The sequence below is a fragment of the Grampus griseus genome (assembly GCF_964374135.1).
Source record: "Grampus griseus genome assembly, chromosome: 16".
Lineage (NCBI taxonomy): Eukaryota > Metazoa > Chordata > Mammalia > Artiodactyla > Delphinidae > Grampus > Grampus griseus.
In genome coordinates, this window is record NC_139010.1 from 76,522,182 (window position 1) to 76,542,726 (window position 20,545).

General features: G+C 47.5%; 1 protein-coding gene across 6 annotated transcripts in view; it reads right to left on the minus strand.

The window, feature by feature from the left end:
* Positions 1-20,545, minus strand: part of FGFR2 (fibroblast growth factor receptor 2) — a gene marked incomplete at its 5' end in the record, with an annotated part of 99,279 nt that overhangs the window by 14,318 nt on the left and 64,416 nt on the right. For 4 of the 6 annotated variants that reach the window (XM_082674337.1, XM_082674335.1, XM_082674333.1 and 1 more), the window contains 6 exons: positions 1,088-1,278; positions 3,192-3,302; positions 5,632-5,753; positions 8,524-8,675; positions 17,585-17,781; positions 19,837-19,981. In XM_082674337.1, coding sequence (XP_082530463.1) covers positions 1,088-1,278; positions 3,192-3,302; positions 5,632-5,753; positions 8,524-8,675; positions 17,585-17,781; positions 19,837-19,981 — 918 coding nt within the window. The remainder of the gene's footprint in view (positions 1-1,087; positions 1,279-3,191; positions 3,303-5,631; positions 5,754-8,523; positions 8,676-17,584; positions 17,782-19,836; positions 19,982-20,545) is intronic. The other 2 variants (XM_082674334.1, XM_082674338.1) reach the window with 2 other exon arrangements.

Here is a 20,545-nt window from a genome sequence, read left to right on the forward strand (position 1 = left end):
GCACAACCCTGTTTCGGTTTCCTAAAATCTATACTTTGGGACATCTTACAGGAAGAAAAAAGCTCTGAAAAATCTTCAACTCTGGACTCTCTTGAAAATAAAAAAACAAAAAACAGAACATGTGGTGGCTCTGGCCGTGTTCCCACATGGCTACAGACAGCAGGGGCTGAGGTGCAGCCACCGGTCCCCAAATCCCTACTCGGTGTGATGTGACAGGGGCTGCCTCACTCACTCATGTGACTGGCATGGCCAGGACCCAGCCCAGGCCACAAGGGGACAGACGGTCCACGCCCACCAGAGGCTCTTACTTCTTTGGGGACCAGAGGAATCCCTAATGCTGCATTAAGCTTCAGCGCGGTTAGGAGCTGACCCACCTCTGCCCCAGAAGGTAGGTCTGTACTTCCCCCCAGGCGTGGGCCAGGGAAGGGTGTCTTGGGCCGTCCAAAATACCCCAGGGGATATCTGGGCACCTGTCTAACTGCTTTCACAATAACTCAGATGTTTCAAGTCCACTGCGTGTGGCATGATCGGAATACAGGCGATTCACCTCAGGGGACCTGGCCAGCTTCTAACCGCAGAGGGTCACCCCGCCAACGAGACAAAATAAATCCAGCGGATACCCAGCACTCGATGTTACCGAAATATCCCTTCATTTGATCTTTGTTCTTAGACTATTTAACGTCATTTCAAACTCAAAACCATGAAGACAACACCCGAAGTCCACGTCCAAAGACTCAATAACCACGAAACAAATAAAGCCAAAAATTCCTCAGAATTGAAGGCAGCGCCCCCCCAACCCAACTGCCGTCCACCCGGAGAGCCGACTCCCCGGCAGACCACAGCCAGCCGTGCCTGCGAAAAGAGACTTCCCTTCTGCTCATCTCTGTGGTGTCACTGCTGGTTTACGAGGCTTTGGCTTTTAAAGAGTTCATTAAACCCCAATGTGGATAACGCAAGACATGGTCTCCAGGTCGTACAAGACAGGCGAGGGCTTGATTCAGCAAATGAGCACGTCCCAGTGGTCTGTTTTCTTCAAAGACATTTTTCACTGGAATCCACCCAACCAAGGAGAATGGGAAGGACTCACTTTTTGGGAAGCCAAGTACTCCATGCCCCGGGCCAGCTGGTAGGTGCATGACACCAAGTCCTTGAAGGTCATCTGCTCCTCGGGAACGCGGGTGATGTCATAGGAGTACTCCATCCCGGGCGGCCTCCGGGCTCGGAGGTATTCCCGGAGGTTGCCCTTTGAGGCGTATTCAACTATGACATAGAGCGGCCCTGTGGACGAGAACACAAGTTGGAGAGGCAGGGGAGCCCGGATCTGCCCTGGGGCAGCTCAGCAAAGGAGTTTTACTTATTACAACCCAGTGCTTTATCATTTTTTTAAAAAAATTTAAACATACAGAAAGCACACACAGAACACCTGCATTCTAATCTCCCCCAATGACAACCGACCCCTGGTCGAGATAGACTCAACAGTCTTTGAGAAATAAAACAGCGACACTACAGTGAATGCCCTTTCCCTGTTTCGCCCAGCCTCTCACCTGCACCCTCCTGGAAAGCAACAGCTACCATAAATTGGGTCCTTGTAGTGCATTTTAACTATTTTACAGATACCTATGTATCAATAAACAATGTATTATTTTTAATCACATGAATGAGTAATAAAGACATAGCTTTGCACCATTTTTCCCCCCACATATTACCTTTCTGGAAGCCAGTCAGGCTGATAAAAATAGACCTAGATCATTCCTTTTAACAGTTACATAGATTCTATCATATAAATACATCACATTTATTTCTCCATCCCCCTATGGGTTGTTTCCGGGTTTGGGCCATTGCAAACAGTGTGCAGTGAGCACTGCTATGCACGTCTCTGTATATATGCAATAATTTCCCCATGGTATAGACGAGCCTGTTTTTGAGTGTAAATGTTACCGGCACACAACGTGGCCCATTCACTTCTGTATTGTCTGTGGCAGCTTTCTCACTGCGGCAGCAGAGGTGGGTAGTTGTCACAAATTCGAAAATATTTATCATCACCCTTTACAGAAAAAGTCTCCCGACTCCTGGTATAGACCTCAAAGGGAAATTGCTGAGGCAAAGACAGGCATTTTCAAGTTTATTAATGATCATCAAACTGATTCGCAAAGTGCCACAGATCATCCACGAGAGAAGTCAGGGGTCTCGCTCCCCTGAGGAAGATAATGTGCCCCTTCCTATCTGTCTCCCCTCTTTCAGGCCACTCGTGGGAGCTCAGCCACCTGGTACCCATAACAAGACATGGGTTCCTCAATCCCCACTTTAAGGGAAGAACTTGTCAACCAAAATGCAGGATCTTATTTGGAGAAATCTCTCTTAGCACTTACAAAACGAAAACATAAGGAGGCTGCCTTTTCCAAAAACCGTCCAGGTTATACCCTAAAAACAGGAGGACGCTTTAGGCCTTCCCATCCAGAGTCGCCCAATGCCCACCTTCCCGCCCCCAGAACCCAGGCACAGTCATAACGTCTTCTTTGTGTTCGTGGCCAGGAACACTTCCTGACGGGTTTTGTTTTTTTGGGTTTTTTTGGCCACACCACATAGCTTGTGGGATTTTACTAATTTTTTTACTTATTTACTTTCATTTATTTATTTTTGGCTGTGTTGTGTCTTCGTTGCTGTGCGCGGGCTTTATCTAGTTGTGGTGAGCAGGGGCTGCTCTTCATTGCGGTGTGTGGGCTTCTCCTCACGGTAGCTTCTGTTGTTGCGGAGCACAGGCTCTAGGCGCGTGGACTTCAGTAGTTGTGGCACGTGGGCTCAGTAGTTGTGGCTCATGGGCTCTAGAGCGCAGGCTCAGTAGTTGTGGCACACAGGCTTAGTTGCTCCGCGCGGCATGTGGGATCTTCCCGGACCAGGGCTGGTGGATTCTTGGCAGGTGGATTCTTAACCACTGTGCCAGCAGGGAAGTCCCAGCTTGTGGGATCTTAGTTCCCTGACCAGGGATTGAACCCAGGCCCTAGGCAGTGAGAGTTCAGCGTCTTAACCACTGGACCACCAGGGAATTCCCCCTGAGGGGGTTTTTAAGGAAAACTTTAAACATGCACTTGAGAGGCCCTAGGAGCAGGATCTAAGAGTCCATCCATTTTTAAAACGACGCTGACATTGAACCCTGGGTTATGTGGATAAAAGCTCTTTCTCCTCCTACTCACCATCCTGAGTACAGGCTCCGAGGAGATTTATGATATTTTTGTGTTTCCCAATCATCTTCATCATCTCCATCTCTGACACCAGATCAGAAAGGTCCTTCTCTGTGGCATCATCTAGGAACATTAGGTAAATTACAGATCAGTTTCCTCTAACCCGTCGGTTGCTACCGTTAGCTGATGAAAATTTGGTTGAAGCAGTATGAAAGTCAATTTTAGAACCAGAAAAACTTTCCAAATCATCTTACTGGTGAAGCGGGAAGGGCCCAGCACTGCCCTGCTCCGTGTCGAATAGCTAATTTGGGGTCAATAGGGTCAAAAGTCAGAACAAATATATAGGCCTTAGATGCCAAGGCCAAATCTTTTCCAGCAAACCTCACAAATGAGGGGGCATTTTTCTCTATCGTGAAATAATTCCATCCTCTGGCAGACCTAAGGTACCTGAGAAAATCACATCAAAATTCATGGGGCCTGAAAGCAACTGTGAGGACTTCCGGGAAGGAAGAGGGAGAGGAGTTTGGGAGCATTTCACATCACTTCAGACTTTCTCTGCACCACGTGCTGCTAAGCTGAGCCCTCGCAGCCCACAGAGCATTCACAGCTGGATTCAGAGGACACCCTGTACTGAGGACAAAAGTGCGTGTGTGCACGCGCATCTTGAGGGGGCAAAGGTCCATGCCTTCTACGGGCTTCCAAAGGGGCTGGGATTCCCCTCCTAAAAAATTAAGGTTTTAAAAACCTCTGCTCCATAATTTCAGCAAGAATGGCTTAGGTTCTGCATACACAGGCTCACAGTTAGCTTCCAAAAAGTGGCAAGATTCTTCTCCAGGTATCCCCCTTTGAGCTAATTCAATATGGGGAAATCTGGGCTTACTATAAAAAATGAGGTAAGGGCATGGATAGAAGCCATGCTGCATAAAGCTTTTTAGCTTCACAAAAGGAAGAGCAACACAATTGCCTGGAGTGTAAAGTCCACGCAGACTCATGTGGAGGACTGAGCGCCTGCCCCTTGGATGAAGAGGCTCCACTGCGGTGACACTGTGGGGTCTCCTCTAAGCTCTGAGCCACCCACTGGCTGTAAACATGGCCACGTCATAAGGGCTCTGTGGCTAAGGTCCTTCTCCATCCTAAGGGAAGGCCAGCCTTGAAATAACCAGAGAAAGAAAACTCCCAGACCTCCTCCCCCTGAGCTCCGTAAACCGAATCAGAAGCTCTGTCCACAGAGACCGGGAGCCTGGGCCTTCCATATACTCGGCCCTGGTACACGGCCAGGGGCTGTCGGGGCGGCCGGTGGGAGCCCACAGCTCTCTGCACCTGCCACTCGGCAAGGCAAAGGCACAGGAGGCAGGCCCAGGCCATGCAGGATGCAGGCAGAGGGCTGGCTGCCTCTGTCGGTGGAGCTGAGACATGCAGGGTGGGAGAACATAGTCCTCCCAGGCATCGCACCCCGAAGTGGGGAGCAGCTCAAAACACCCTAGTATGCCTTGGGAGCCATTCAGATCCATAGCTAAAAAAACAAACAGAAAGAAAACACCCAACACCTTTCTGACTATTTCCACCTTGCTCCCTCCCCTCAGGGAGAGACGCTGTGACTATCCCACAAAAACCCATGAAAGAAAGAAAAAGCCACGCCCCCGGGGCGTCCACAATGCGTGAGGCCCCCCCCATGTCCTGAGAACAGACCTCTCTCCTCCGGGACACGTGGGAAAAACTCAGCTTGGGGTGTCCTTTCTGAGATGCCTACAATGGGAATTATAAGGCAACCATTCCCTATAACTCCTCTCATGAAAGAACACTGTGGGAGGATGAAGTTAATGGTTAAAAGTTCTTTAAGCTCCTTGGACGCAGGCATGAAGCAGGGTTGGAAGGTTAATGCAGAGACATTCAGGCTCCCACGAACGCCACTCGACATTTACATCCCTGGGTAACGGCTCACACGTCCCAGAAAGCTCTAGACCAGCACCAATCCGGTGAGTCCCCTTTCAGCTTCCCAAGCGACTCCCACAGACAACGTCATTCCTGCTTTGTTCCTCCTGCAAAGGAGTAAGTGTGTCCTCCTCTCCCTGAGCCTCCTTTCTCCCTCTAAAACGGCCAATTTTCCTTCATTTGTAAATTAAGGTTTGCGTCCTGAATCTGACATACCAATACTCATCTAAATTAATCAATTCTACGTGAATCGATACTTTCTAAGCACGTACAAATATAAAGGGAATTAGGCTGCCAGTTTCCAATACAACTGGCTTTTCTTTTTTATAAGTGCACACAGCTCAAGATAAATAGTCTGTCCAAGATGCTGATTTATACTGAAAACTTCTCAACCCCTAGGTCAACTATGTGCTCTCTAACCCCCTGCCATGATAGAGTTCACATGCCACAAAAGGAACATTCTTGATAAGGTGCCCTCACCCCTCCCTTCCCCCACCCTCCCCACCTCCGCCCCACTCACCTTTCAACATCTTCACGGCCACAGTGACTGCTTCCTTGGGCTTCTCTTTGTCAATTCCCACTGCTTCAGCCATGACCACTTGCCCAAAGCAACCTTCTCCCAGGGGTTTGCCCAGCGTCAGCCTAAATGTGTAAAGAGAGGATTAGCAAACAGCATCTGGTGTAGCGAGGGAAATTCCTGAACTCAATATAAAAATCTTTCAGCGGCTTACAAAAGCATGGAGCATTTATCATATGGAACTAATGAGACTTGGGGTACACATGCGCTTGAGTATTTTCTTAGTGACGTTTTGGAGAATGTCAATTACTGCTGGAACAGCTATTGAATTTCACATTTGTATTCTCGATTTATTTTCTTTATGGACGGTATCGTTGCAAGTGAGGTGGTCAGCCTTCCTAAGTGCTAAAAACGAGGAGCTTTTGATCTTGAGCCTATCGAATTTTCATCATTTAGAATATCTCAAAGAAAACCATTAAAGCTGTTATTTTTTGTCTCTGTGATGTCTTTAAAAATCGCTATTATTTGAATACCAATGGATTTTACGGTCACATTCTGGGCCAAGTTACAAGATATGAATCTTAAACGCATTTCAAGGAATCTCTATTTTTTCATTAAAGGAAAAAGGAAATGCTAGAAATTGGGGCAATTTTTTTTTTGACATAATAGTTTAGAAATCCTTATGACTACCCAAAATTAATAATGAAGAAATCCAAAGTGATCACAACAAACTTAATTTCTAAGCTCAGAAGCTCTACATGCATCATACTAATAGCCATATAGACCCCTTGGGCGTTCCAGAAACCAACTGAATGGAAGAGACTTTGGAACACTTATGAATGTGGTTTTTTCATCTAAGCATAACACAGCAAAGTACCAAGCTGCCACTAGTAAGCAGTATTTTTGGTAAGTACGCAATGGTTTGCAAAAGTCACAGCAAAGACCGAGGGCAGTGTGTGCTATGCTGAGGTCATTCCCTTTCTATCCTGAGCTAAAATTAAATTTAATATCTTGGCAGAAAATAAACATTTGCATTGGAAAAATGACTAATTTATGTCCTATTGCCCTGCTGCTACAAGCATAACAATGCCTTCTTTGTATAACGTCTGCCTCTGATCTAATAAACTGCTTCTAAATGGCCTTCATTCATTGGAAATCTGCTCCACCTACGGTTGTGCTAAACACTATTTTGAAATGCTTTGCACTCAGATTTTCCACACTCCGGGTACCCCGGGTGGGAGCTAACAGACAGACTCCCACTGTTGCCAGTGGTGTCACAGGTGGCAAAAACCACTGATTGAACCTGAGCACTGCAGTTTCTTAAAGTATGATCACAGCTCCCAAACTCAGTCCTATATCCATAGGAATGTGCACATTAACCCACCTACTTGTTTGATCAAATCAGGGAGCTGAGGGGGCTCACGAGAAACACCCCCTTTCCACATTCTACAGGTAAAGAAATCATTCTTTGTTTTTTCTGGTACCTCACTGGTAAGTGTTCAGTAAACAAGTACTGAATGAATGAACAGTACACAAACTGGAAATCATTTCCATTAACACTCTAACAGAATGATATCGGTACAGTAATTTGGTTCTAATGTATGCTGCACATTAATAAATGAGCTGTTTATTATTTAAAGTAACGAGCCATTAGAAAACAAAGCTGGTTGGAGCTGTGTGAATCGAAATTACAAGTGCCATGGAAGCTCTCTCTCCTTCCAAAGGGAGCACATGATATCCAGACCCTGGAAGAGCTTATCTTTGTATTTCCAAATTTGTGTATGAGTTCCTTCTCCAGTAATTAGACACTTCTCCGACATAATCTCACGGAGATAGTGCAAATGTCAAGACCAATAGGGTTGCTGTACATGAGCAAGTCAAAAGCTTATTCCAGCTGATTTGATGCAGATGTATAGTCAGCGATTTCTACCTTCCATTATTCTCAAGCTGTTTGGACTCTGATTACTACAAGAGAGACCCTGGAAATGAGCTGACAGCCCTTCAATGACCATCGTATTCATTTCAGAAGGCGAGTCTGGGGGCTGGTCCCTAGCTAGCAGATGGAGGGCTGGTACTCCAAGATCTGTCCACTGACTCGATGCCCAGCTCTGCCATCTTGCTGAGATTTGCAGTTCAGATCTCTCAGGTTATGAAGGGAAATGGAAGGAAGGGAAATTCACATGAGCCAAGAACTGTGCTCAGTCCTTGGAGGTCTGTACCATGACCTTCATTTCACAGAAATGAAGTTCAAAGAGAATCAGGGAACTCACACAAGGTTGCCCAGCCACTGGCTGGCAGAGCCAGGATTCCAATCCAGCCCAATAGAATCCAAAGTCCCTGAACTTGAAGTCAGACCAAGAGACACACAGCTCCCAACAATGCCTTCAGCAGAGCCCAGGTGGCCACACTTTGACTGAACATCTGACTGGAACACACCCATATCATCCGATAAGGAAAATACTAGGGACCACAAGAAATTCGATGTCAGGTACCGTATTTGAAGATTTCTAGCCCAATATTATATTAATAACTATTAAAAACAGCAACACTGGGTGAAGATTCTTAAGGCAGTTTATATGCTAGACCTAATTTCTCTAAGGAAATGAACTGTAGGACAGACACGTTCTAGGAACCAGAAGTTGGAATGTCAACTCTGTTTTATAAATGGGATAATCCCACTTTGATTCCATTTGACTGGCTTTGAATTATCTAGAAGCTAAAAAAAAAATGCTACCAAGGTACCATTTTGTTTGGGGATCAGCCATGGCTTAGTAGCTCTGTTTTAAAAGAACTATTAAAAAAGAGAGAGAGAGAGAACTAGTTCTTTGTGTCAGCCCAATACCCCCATTTTATATTTCAGCCCCCACCAGCGATGCGCCCCACAGAAGTACTCACTTATCTCTTGGAAACTCCCATTTTGGATCTTCTGGCAGCTCGTACTCGGAGACCCCCGCCAGCATGGGGGTGTCTGCTGTTGAGGAGAGGCGAGTTGTAATCCTCACCAGTGGGGTATTGGAGTTCATGGAGGAGCTGGACTCAGCAGAAACCTGGATACAAAATACGAAGACACAGATGTAATCCTGGCTCTACCTGCGAAGGCTGGAAGCCGGCCAGAGCCCTGCCAGCCAGTCAGCTCTTAGAAAGGTGGGAAGGTGAGGGTTGGCCAAAGTCGTGAATGAGGACCAAAACCCTGGATTCCAACTCCTCTGTCTTCCCATCCATGCAGTATGTGCTAGATTGCATCCAAATTACACGGGCCTAAGGCCAGGTTTCCAAACAACAGTTTTAGAGAGTGCCTGATAAAAAATGTCTTCTTTCTGTCCTAATTCCTCAAGATAATCACTTGAGGACATACAGGCAGACCCCATGGGCTTCATTCTTGCCTTCTTCCCTGTGCCTGTACTGGAGCCCCGGATTATCAATCTCCTGCCCGTAGACCAGCAGGGATGGTGAATCAGTGCTGTGCTTGTGAGATTCCACAAAAACTTCTGGAAAATCGGCTCTTCAATCAGCTCTATCTTTTGAAACGTAAGCAGAATACCTCAAGGAACTAGCTCTAGGATTTGAATGTGAAAAGCATTCCAGTAGCTCCACGTGCCTTGACTCCAGGTAACCAGAGACCCAGGCACTGGGGACCACTATCTGCTTCTCCCTAGTCCTTCTGGGAACTGGTTGATGCCCAGGCCATTTGAAGAAAATCAACTGCCTCTTGTCAACTTCAGTTTCAGAAACTAGTGGAAGAGTCAAGGGAAAGAAAAGTACCTCTTTATTCACAATCTCGTGGGAAAGCTCCTCTCCCCCGGGGAAGCCTGCAGGGTTTCACCGAGTTTTCTCATTTACTCTAATCCATTATAGTCTGCATTTGATAAAATGGTTATTTCTTAACTATATCATCTTCCCCGTGCTGGTTTCTGTAAAGGAAAACACCATCGCGGGCTGCCTGACCATCACCTTATTCCAAACCGTGAACAACACTCTGGCCCGAGAGAGCTGGAATCGGGGGTTTGACGTGACCCCTCAAACGTGGTTCTGTCCCCTGCATGACTGCCCACATCAACCCATCTTCCCAGCTCTGCTTACAAACACTTTTTAAATCGAGGTGGCAAGGACCAAGTAAAGATGAACATATTTAATGGGGATGAACTTTCAAGGTGGAGCCTGGACCATTCCCACAGGGAACCAGAAGACTGTACTTTCCTGGGAACGTCCTACTTAAAAAATGTTGATTCTCTCCTTTTTAAACCCAGACTGCCCTTAAAAAGCAGGTAGGAGACCTGAGAAGATGTCGAAGAATGGATTCGGAGGGAATCATTTTAGGAACAGGAAGTTGGTTTTCGTATTAATATCAAGAAGTAGGCAATTTTTAACACAGAATTTCTATTATCTTTTTAAATGTCCATGAAAACATTTCTGAGCCTTTTGAGCAGTCTTTTGTCAAAGGTTGTTATTCTTAAATTTTATTATGCAGACAGTATGATCAATGTTTATTCACCGTGAGCACAGTAAATAATTTTTTTTTTTTAAGGAACTGAACAATCATTAATTTTGGAGCTGAGAGGGGCCTCATGAATAGATATGGTTCTAAGAGGCTGAGGCTTCACACCCAAGTGTCTGGGCCACAGAGGCAAAACAGCAGAAGCAAAAAGAAAAAGACGAAAAGCCCGTGGAAACGACCTCCGCAGTGCGCTGACCTCAGCTGCAGGGCCCACCAGGAACGTCCTCAAGACCTCGACAGCCTTCACTGACCACATATATATGTCTTGAGCTCCAACTGCAGAGAAGGGTTCAGAAAGATTCAAGGAATAAGTTGGGCGAAAAATAATTCCCCAAATCCTAACGCCCTGCGTCGGTTTTGAGCTATGGATGCAAAAGGAGACTGGTGTTCTCAGAGACAAAAAGGTCTCCCACGTGAAGAAGCAAAAATCACCACTCATTGCAGTGGGAACCGGGCTTGAAGATGACAGCCAAGAAGATTCGGAACAGCAGTCAAAGTCAGCCTGGCAATGAGACAGTTACAAGCCCCAACCAGACAAGGGCTGGCAGATTTCACAGACGAACACCCCCTCCAAGGCCAGCAGCGTAGCCCTCCTTGCTGGACCGCAGGGTGGCCAGAACTGCTACGCATGGTGTGCTGGGATCGTGGTGAGGGAGAAACCCCTGGGGCGGTGATGGGGGGTGCAGCTCTGGGTGAAGAGGCCCGTCTGGCCTTCCCTGCCACGTCCCCGCACATCACACACGGTTGAGGCTTCAGGACACAACGCAGAGGAGTAGCCTTCCCATGGCAAGGTGTGAGGACACGGGCACTGAAAACAAGCCTCAGGAAGGACATATAAGAGCCTTAGCCGTGGTCACCTTTGGGGAGAGAGATTATAGGACGCCGAGGGACGGGGTAGACTATGTCTTATTTCAGAACTTCCTAAACCATCTGAATTTCATTCCCATGCATATGTATCTCTTTTACGTTCTACGAAAACAAAGCACTTTTCTTTAATGACAAAAATATTTTTAAGAATAAAGAGAATCTGGACTGAGGCATGGCACTGGGCGGGGGCGGAAAACAGGGCAAATGCTTAAAATACACTGACTTCTAAAATGAGTTAAAATGACGAGATCACTGCTGTCGCCCCTTCCCTGGGCTAGAGGCTGGGTGCGGGGGCGTCTCTGCGTCCTCCCGTGTGGGTACCCAGTGACCTCCCCTAGCCAAGCAGCCACCCCTAGCTGGTGCCCTTCGCCTGCAAACTGTTTATAATGTGGGGCCGTGAGCCGGTGGCGGCACCCTGACCACCGCGGGCTGTGGGATCCCTGTTCCAACAGTTACTGTGAGAGCTTCGGCAAGTCACTTGACGTTCCTCGGCTCCGGTTTCCTCACCTGTTAAAGGGAGACCGGAACAGTTCCCACATCACAGAATGACCGCGATGGTAAAATGACGTCACACCCATAAAGTGTTTGGTGCCGGGCCTGGTGCTTGCTGGGAGCTCAGTCAACTTTCGCTACCAACCCCACAAGGGTTTCTCTTAGCATCTTTTTAGAGTCATTTGCTGCTCAGATCCAAGGGAGCTCAGAGGGCCCCTCCCCGGGGGAAGCCCGAGGACTTGGAGCCCAAGGCTGTTCTGTGTGTGAGCTCCTGTGACATGGTGTGCAACGGGGGAGAGAGAAACCCCACCGGCGGCGTTAAGGGCAGGACTTGCCTTAATGCTGTGAAAGACTAGATCCTCTGCTCACAGCCAGGATGCGCCGGGGCTCCAGTGAGCAAAAAAGCAAACCCCAGAAATTAAGGACCCAGGAGTCAGGGCACGGTCCCAGGGCAAGAGGAAAGCTAGAGAGCAAGAAAGTCCTCATGACAAACAGGGCTTAGAGGCCGCTTCAGAAAGAAAAACGAAACAACCAGTCAGAAGTTAACTGCTCTGCGGCTAACCTGTGACCCCAAAGGAATCTTGGCCCGCAGACCGTGACGAAAGTTCACACCCATATACATCTTCCCCCACAAACAGATTGCCTCCAACAAGGTTTTAAGGTGAGAGCTTTGAACATGGAAAACCTTTCCAAACTGAGTTGCTGTCACTATGATTAAAGTTATGGAAATTTTGCTCACATTAAGTGCAGAGGTTTAGATTCCATGTACAGATCTGGAAAATACTTTTGTAAAACACACAAAGAGAAAAAAGGGAAGAAAATGCCCCAAGTGTAAGAAACGACAGAATTCAATCACTCTGTCTGTGGACGTATATCTTCATTTTACCCCCGTGCATTTTTACTATGCTTTTAAAATCCCCTCTGGGACTGTAAAATAGGACTGGCTTTCTCTTCACTCCGTTTCCCTCCGCGTGCTAACGTGTCTGCAGGGCTGGCCCGACCCCTTGCAGGCAATTCCTCCGTGGAACACCGTGTTTCTGGAGCTTCTCTCCTTTGGACCACACTCCTTAAGGAAATCCACTGTCCACCTCTGAATCCTGCTTCTGCAGCAATGTTAGATGATCGCTATTTTTCTTTGGCACAAAATCATAATCCTCCCTGTCAGATATGCTTCTTCAATTCTGGGTTTCCTTTTTATCTAATTTTAAAATAGTCCATCGATAGAGATCATTTAGTTATGTACAACAATAAACATGAACAGTCTAAAACAAGCCCTTTTTTCCCCACTCCCAAACCCTGGCAGCCACGTTTTTAGCATGTTTTTTCAGTCTCCATTCAGCTTCCTCACTTTCCAGAATCTCTTTACCATAAATTCCTCGTGCCATAAATCAAGCCTTTAACTAAATGTGCTTTTTGTCTATTTCCACGGTACATAAAGGAGACGAAGCAAGGAAGCCGGGCTTTTCTCTTTTCTTTTTAAAGGGCCACCGAGAAACTATGTTATCTTTTAATACTAGATTCAATTCAACAGTGAGAGGGGGGCCCACAGAGAACAGAGCAGACAGAGGCACAGATGCCACAGGGAGGAGGTATGAATATCCGTGCGCCTGCTTATTCTGAGGACTCACAAACGGACCCCAACCGGCCAGAGAAACCCTCTGACTCTCAGTCCACGGGTCCGCATTCCCAGACCAAAGCACAAGGTCCTGGAGTCGACACAGGTTTGCTATAAGCCCTGCCCATCACTCCCCGACGGCAGGCAAAATGCCTTCACCAGCCCAAGCTGAAATAAAGGTCCAAGGGGTGCGGGGACGGGATTTCTTTTCCTTCCGTAACAAATTTTAGGTAAAGAGGCAGGGTAGTCGATCTGGCACGCACTTTTCTCCCTTAGCAAGTCTCCGTCTCCCCAGACCTCCCCCCAGGACTCTCCAGGGTAAACCTATCAAAGCCCAACCGGCTGGTCTTCCTAGAAGATCGCACCCAGGCCCGAGCTTAGCCAAACTGTTGTGTCTTCTGGAAGCAGAGAGGAGAGAATGGCCAAATGGGGGCTGGGAGGGCCAGGCGCCCACACAAAAGGGCAAATTCCAGTTAAACCATCCATGACCATCTAATTACCCACATGCTTTCTGGAACTGGCGAGGTTTCATTAGACCACTTGATTGACCAAAATACAGAGAATGTTCCGAGATCACGCTGTTTAGCTGCTAGGTCGTAAATGAGCTTCTAGAAGTGGGACTGCCCTTCACGGAGTTCGGTATGTTTCATAGCCGTTCATACCCAGCCCCAAGAACTGGCTCCTGAATCACACACGCCATCTTTGCCCTGTTCATGGCGCCCCTGGGAACGTGCCATCTGCCTCAAAGACATTGTTACAAAGCATGACCTTGGCAGCCCCTGACTTTTCTCTGGCTTTCAACCTATCTGTATTGGCAGCCAAGAGGGTGAAACTGAAGTCTGAAAAAAGAACAAACAAACAAACCTGCAGCCCCTTCTGAGATGCTGGTGGTGGTGAGACAGCATGAGCTATACCCACGTGTATGTCCCCACCCAGGACTGCGTTTACCTGTTTATGAATCTCCATCATGCCCTATGGAAGTGCCTGGCTCCAGAGAAAGAGGCTGACGTGCTCCCTGAAAAACCAATGCAACAAACGCAGCGAGGCTGCTCGCCTCCTGAACAGACGTCCTCAATTCCCTTCACACCCTTCCCTGCCCCCACCCAACCAATTTGTGCAAAACGCGGGAAGGGTAGCCCTCCCTGTAATTCACGGATGTGCAAGGAAGGCTTCACAATGGCCACGCTGTCCACCAGCAGCCCTGGAAACGTGTACAAGGGCCGACAGGCTCACGCAGACGCCCCTCTCTGGACTGGCTCTTGCTGGTCCCCTTGCCTGAGCCCCAGCTCAGAATGTGGGAGGACCCCCGTCAAGGGGAACCAGGAGATGCCCCGTGCTACCCGCCTCCCCCCCACCTAAAAGTTGTTTCTCTTTCCCCAAACATCAAAACGCATGAAGAGTCTCAAAAAAATTCATGGTTACTGGGAAATGATCACAAGGAATTTCTTCCTAGGTACTGGAGAAAAAGTATTTTTGTCTCAGAAACAAATAAACTCAAATGTCTGTCTTACACTGGTAAGTCCAGTACAGATTAGTAAATGTCAATGAAAAAAAAAAATTCACAGTAGGATAAAAAATTTTTTTTAACCTTCTCTTGTTCTAAAAAGGGAGCAATGATTGATTGAGTGAGATGCGGTTTCTGCACCTCGCGGGAGGGGCGAGGGTCAGGGCCAAGAAGATGAAATTCGGACTCACCACAAAGACGCAGAATGCTACCGTGTAATAAAGAGGGCCGGGCACATGCAGCATGACAGGCGCCTAGCAAATGCCTAGGAAAAACCCAGCCCCTAAGACATCTGATTACAGGCTCACCTGTCGCCAGGTAAAGGCATGCGTGGCATCCCTGTGGTATGCACTCCGTCATCAACATATCTGCCGGCCTTTCCGGGGCTCTTCATTCCAGCTACAGTCCAATAACCCCCTTTTATCCAGCTACCTGCTAAGCGTCTCCTCCACCAAAGGGGCTGTGCTTATTATGGACGAATCGCTCTTTGGGAAGAATCAGTGCCTCCCACATGAGCAGCTGAGATGTGTCAACATTTCCACAAATAAACTCCCAGAGATTTAATTTTCCAGGGAACCGTGTTTGCCCACTTTGCTCTGCTTCTCTTACAGTACTCGACCTTACTGAAACACAAGGCAATTGCATCTCAAATGAAGGCCCCCAAATGACCTTGGAGCCACTGGCGCAGGCGACGGGCCACGTCTTATATGGAACCTGGGTTAGACTAAGCACTCAGAAAATTATGAAGGAAGGAAGGAAGGAGGGAGGGATAAAAAAGGAGGAAGAGTTCGGATGTTCCCTTTAGTTACACAGGGGGGCAGAGGAGAAATGGCCAACTTAGGTGGAGATGACAATGAAGAAAGGCCAGTCAGCCAGAGAGAAATAAAAACACAATGAACAGAGTTGAGTCGAGGGGATTCTAAAGGCATCTGCCTCGTTTATATTAAATAAAGAGAAGCGCATTGTAAACAGCTGCAGAAAAAAAGATGATGAAATAATTACAGGACAATGGTCTAGCTACACCAAATTACAGGTTTCCTCTAGAAGGCAGCATTTTTCCCTATTAGGAAAAAAAATAATAATAGAGGTGGGAACACCACTCCCTCTTTCAGCTCCCTGGAGCCAGGCTCTCAGGATGGTGGCTGTAAGGATGGCCCAGAGGTAACTGGTAAGGAGCAAGGGTTGGGGAGGGGTGGCCACATCACCTGAAGGTCACCAAGGGTACCAGCTTGTAAGAGTCACCTTAGGACTGGACTCTCCCAGAATCAGGCAAGTGGTCTCATCATCGCTGCCCTGGCCCCAAGAATGACAGTGGTACCTTTAATAACAACAGCATTCTTGGAGGCAGGGGGACCGATGGGCACCCTTCTCCCCCCCAACTCTTAACCCCATTTGAGCACTTGCCTGCACATGACACATACTCCAGATGCTACCCTCAGTCTCCATTTAGAAAGACCTGCTTGAAACGTGGCTTCAAAGAAGTCAGCAAGGACCCGTTCAGCCTGGAGTTCGGAGGTGGGCTGAGAACAGCCGGATCTGTGCTAAAAAAACCGCTGCTGACCGAATGGTCCCTGATCCTTGCCAGGGCCTTGTCCAGAAGATGTCATCGCCACCTGAAGTCCCAGGAGGGACAGGGCTGGGATTAACCCAGAGTTGCTCAGAGTGCATTTCAGAATCACTGGAGGACTTGCTTGAAATGCAGGTTCCTGGTCCTATCCAAGACCTACTCAACCAGAATCTCGGGGGCTGAGACCAAGGAGTCTACAGTTTTAACAAGCGCCCTGTAAATTCAACTGAAGTACACACGGAGTTAGGGCCCATGAGGTAGCCATCCTCTTTGCTGTTTCAAAAAACATGACTTTATCGGAACCAAGTTCCAAGTACTTCTGGAAACACTGCCTTCACACCCGTTTCCCCTTTCCATCTTCGTGAGCATGAGAGAGAATCAGAGCACTGCCTGCTCTGTCAGCTCTGCAGGGTTTCGGCTGAAAGCAGAGGTGTAGGCTGCACCTTGCCCTGTCTGCCCAAAGCAAGAGTAAACCAATCAGGAGGAACACACAAGGAAAAAGTAACCACCAAAGACCAAGTGCGGGGCTAACAACAATCTGTTCCCTATTCATTATAAAAATCATTCTGGGGGCTTCCCTGGTGACGCACTGGTTGAGAGTCCGCCTGCCGATGCAGGGGACGCGGGTTCGTGCCCCGGTCCGGGAAGATCCCACATGCCGCGGAGCGGCTGGGCCCGTGAGCCACGGCCGCTGAGCCTGCGCGTCCGGAGCCTGTGCTCCGCAACGGGAGAGGCCACAGCAGTGAGAGGCCCGCGTACCGCAAAAAAAAAAAAAAAAAAAAAAAAATCATTCTGCCACCGAATCCACAGTCACAACGTTAGTGCAAACAATACACTACAGGCATAGGATTCTATTTTAAGAATCAAAGAGGTGGCGCCAAAGTTCAGTTAAGACAGAGCTCATGGGGCAGTAGCTCAGTCACCTCCTCATGGGGCAGTAGCTCAGTCACCTCCAGGGACAGATTTCTGAACTTGACTTAAGAAAACATAAATCTAAGAGAACTAGAGTCCCTTGCTTTCCAACTAGTGGCATGAGCCTGTCTCTAGAAACAGCGTCAGATCACAGGAACAAAAGCGGCTTACGCTCTGAAGAGACCACTGCACTCGAGTCCCACCGAACGCACCAGGGCACTGCCTCCTGGGTTATTTCCAGTCATGCGGAGGAGCTCAGAGTCTTGCACCATTGGGCTTTCCTGCCCTTAGAACTAGACTCGGTGGACCCCACTGATGCACCAGGACTTGACCCTCCAAGCTCCAGACACTCATCAGATGGCCACTGGGAGGCCCACGGGAACCACTGGCACAGGGACACTCCCGGAAGTAGAAGATGGCACGAGGCAGAGGAGGAGACCCAAGAGCTGGCTGGGCGTGGGGGAGGGGTAAGGTTCTTCAAACTCTTTATCTACTTTCTGTTACCTGTCTCCTCAGAGGGATGCGCTTGGTCAGCTTGTGCACAGCCGGCTGGCTGCTGAAGTCCGGCTTCTTGGTCGTGTTCTTCATCCGGCACACGATGACCCCCACCACCATACAGGCGATCAAGAAGACCCCTATGCAGTAAATGGCTATCTCCAGATACTCTGGGGAAGCTGTGATCTCCTTTTCTCTTACTGGAGCTAGATTGCAGATCACACGAGAGGAACAGATAAGCAGGCCACAGAGTTAGGACACTGGACGGATGCATCCTGGCAGAACTACAGGAATCAAAAGGCGACGACCGTTCCCAAGGCAAGACGGGCTTCCCGATAACTCAGTGCTGCACGAGGGCATGGGCTCCGGGCCAGCCGTGCACCTCTTCCAAACGAAGGTGAATAGCCAAGGGCTCCTCACTTGACCACCGGGGCCCGGGTGGTCACTATCTCTATCCTCAACGGGCCTCTACAATCTTGCGATTGTGGTGGATTGACTGCCACCAAGTTACAAGGGGCAGGTTACGAGGTCACAGTCTGTTAGGCATTTGGGCAGAGTAAAGCAGCCAACCACAACCTCAACAAAAGGATAGTCGTCTTCCTTGATGGTCTCTGAGGCAAACCATTTAAAGATTCTTAAATAGGAACGATGCCCACTTTTATTTCTAAAGGAATGGCCTCAGTCTTATTTGGGTAAAGCTCTTCCAAAGGAAGATGCGACAAAGTCATTGACCCAGATGAACACAGTTCCATAGGACATGAGATAAATATTCATCTAGTAGGCCGGACTGGAAAAGGTTCAAATTTCTTTATATAGTCCAGTAGGTTATTCAACTAAACAAACAAATGCATTTAATATAAAGACTGAATTGCTTATAATATAGAATCATTACGTCCATACGATAAAAAGCTTGTAACATTCCTTCATCAATAACCATTTAAATTTTTGTGTATCTTGTTATACTGATGTCACTGCAACTTTTCCCTTCAAGGGAAAATAGAGATAATGTCGCATGTGAGGATACATATCATGTTAGCACATTCTTATACCAAGTTCCAATAATGTCTGCTTCCTCCTTAGTGCTTAACGGTCAATCGACAAGCAGTGTATTTCCAAGTAGTGTTTTTCTCAAACTGCATTCTTAGTTAATGTGCTTGTGCTGTCAGGCAAATTGGTTACGAAGTGCCGATCAGGCACTTGCAGAATGCAGTACTGCGAGTAAAAGCAAGCTCAATACAAGAGGCATCTCATTGTCTCAGAGCAAATGTTCACAGAGCAGATTCACAACAAAAGGAAACACGAATGCAATGGCATTATTTAAAGCTTATACATTTGAAACAGAAAACTATTTGCAAGATAGTCAAAACTCTTAGCAGCACAGCACAAAATGAAATGCTCCATTTATTTTTACTGGATATAAAATAAGCATGCAGGTAGGCACCACACTTTAAAAATAAGGAATTAATAACTGGAGTAGCACATTATGAGCTAGCAAACCATAGTCTATGCAGTTTCACAAAGGAAATGACGAAGAGACAGATGCATTAAGGAGACAGTAATTATCAAAAAAGCTTGACTAGGATAGAGATATCGGTTAAAGATTCAGACAGCAGCAATGTTTAGGCAACAGGGCTTCAGCGATGTTGATTTCTCTGTAGGGTAGAAATAACATCAAACCCAAGATGGCAAGAGCATGCTTTGCAGTAAAAGCAAACTGAGAGTCCGTTGCATTCCACCATGCAGCAAGCCACCGATCCCCAAGGTAGGTAACACACTGCTTCTGTACGCCCTACGCACGGGGGTGCTTCTCCCCGGCCACCTCAACACACACCCATCTATTTACATCTTGTTAAAAATAGAAAGCAGAACAAAAGTAATAAAAGTACTTATGGGATTTTAGCAAAATGGAATTTGACACGAGAAAAAATTACTTTGGATTTTACAAAGTAATTTCAACTTCTTCCTTAAAAGAAAGGGGGATGGGTAAATCTATACATTGACCCACTGACTCACTAAAAATATAAGATCCCTTCGGGTTTGAAGGGTGAAATTTCACTTGATCATAAATGTGAGGGTGGGATCTCATTGTGAGTGAATTTCCAAGGCAACTTTCTTATCCTTGGGGGATAATTTTTAAACATTTAAAAAACTCTTTATGCAAAGGGGGAAAGGGGCCATTTCTGAGAACAGAAGCTGTGTTAATTTTATAGCAATCAACCCAGAAGAGGGAAAAAACCATGGAGAGAAAGAGCAGTATATACCTGGCAGAACTGTCAACCATGCAGAGTGAAAGGATATCCCAATAGAATTACCCGCCAAGCACGTATATTCCCCAGCATCCTCAAAAGTTACATTCCGAATATAGAGAACCTCAATTTCTTTGTCCGTGGTATTAACACCGGCGGCCTAGAAAACAAGGAAAGCAAGAGAAAAGGCTAGACGACACAGGAATGATTGTGGAGGGGGCCATGGAACCATGAGGCGTCGCGCCGGGGGCTCCGGAGGGTACCGGCCACCGGAAGATTCCGATTTGCAGCCCATCCACAAAGCCCACAACCAAGAGAGACTGAGCGACACGGAGCAGCTCACCTCCACAGGCCCGTCACCACACTGGCTTCACCACCTAGACATACATGCATGCAATCAGAGGCATGGAAAAATCAACCCACAGAGATCCATTCTCTTGGCCTTTGCTTTGCTTTGGATATAGGGGTGATTGTCCAAAAGTATGGCCCCCAAAAGTCCAAGTTGGGTTCTGGTCCTGTTGGCTGCAGACTCCCACCTCGAAAAGAGGATGGTTCTGCCTCAACTGTCGTGTCGTAAGACCGCACACCACAGATAAGCCCAAGTGGACACCTGGCACCTCCTTCCAGGCCTGTGGGAACCACCAGGGTGAAGGGAGTTTGTGCTGGTCAGCAGGCTCTGCTTACGTTTACTCCTGCGTAACCATCCTGACATACATTGCATTGA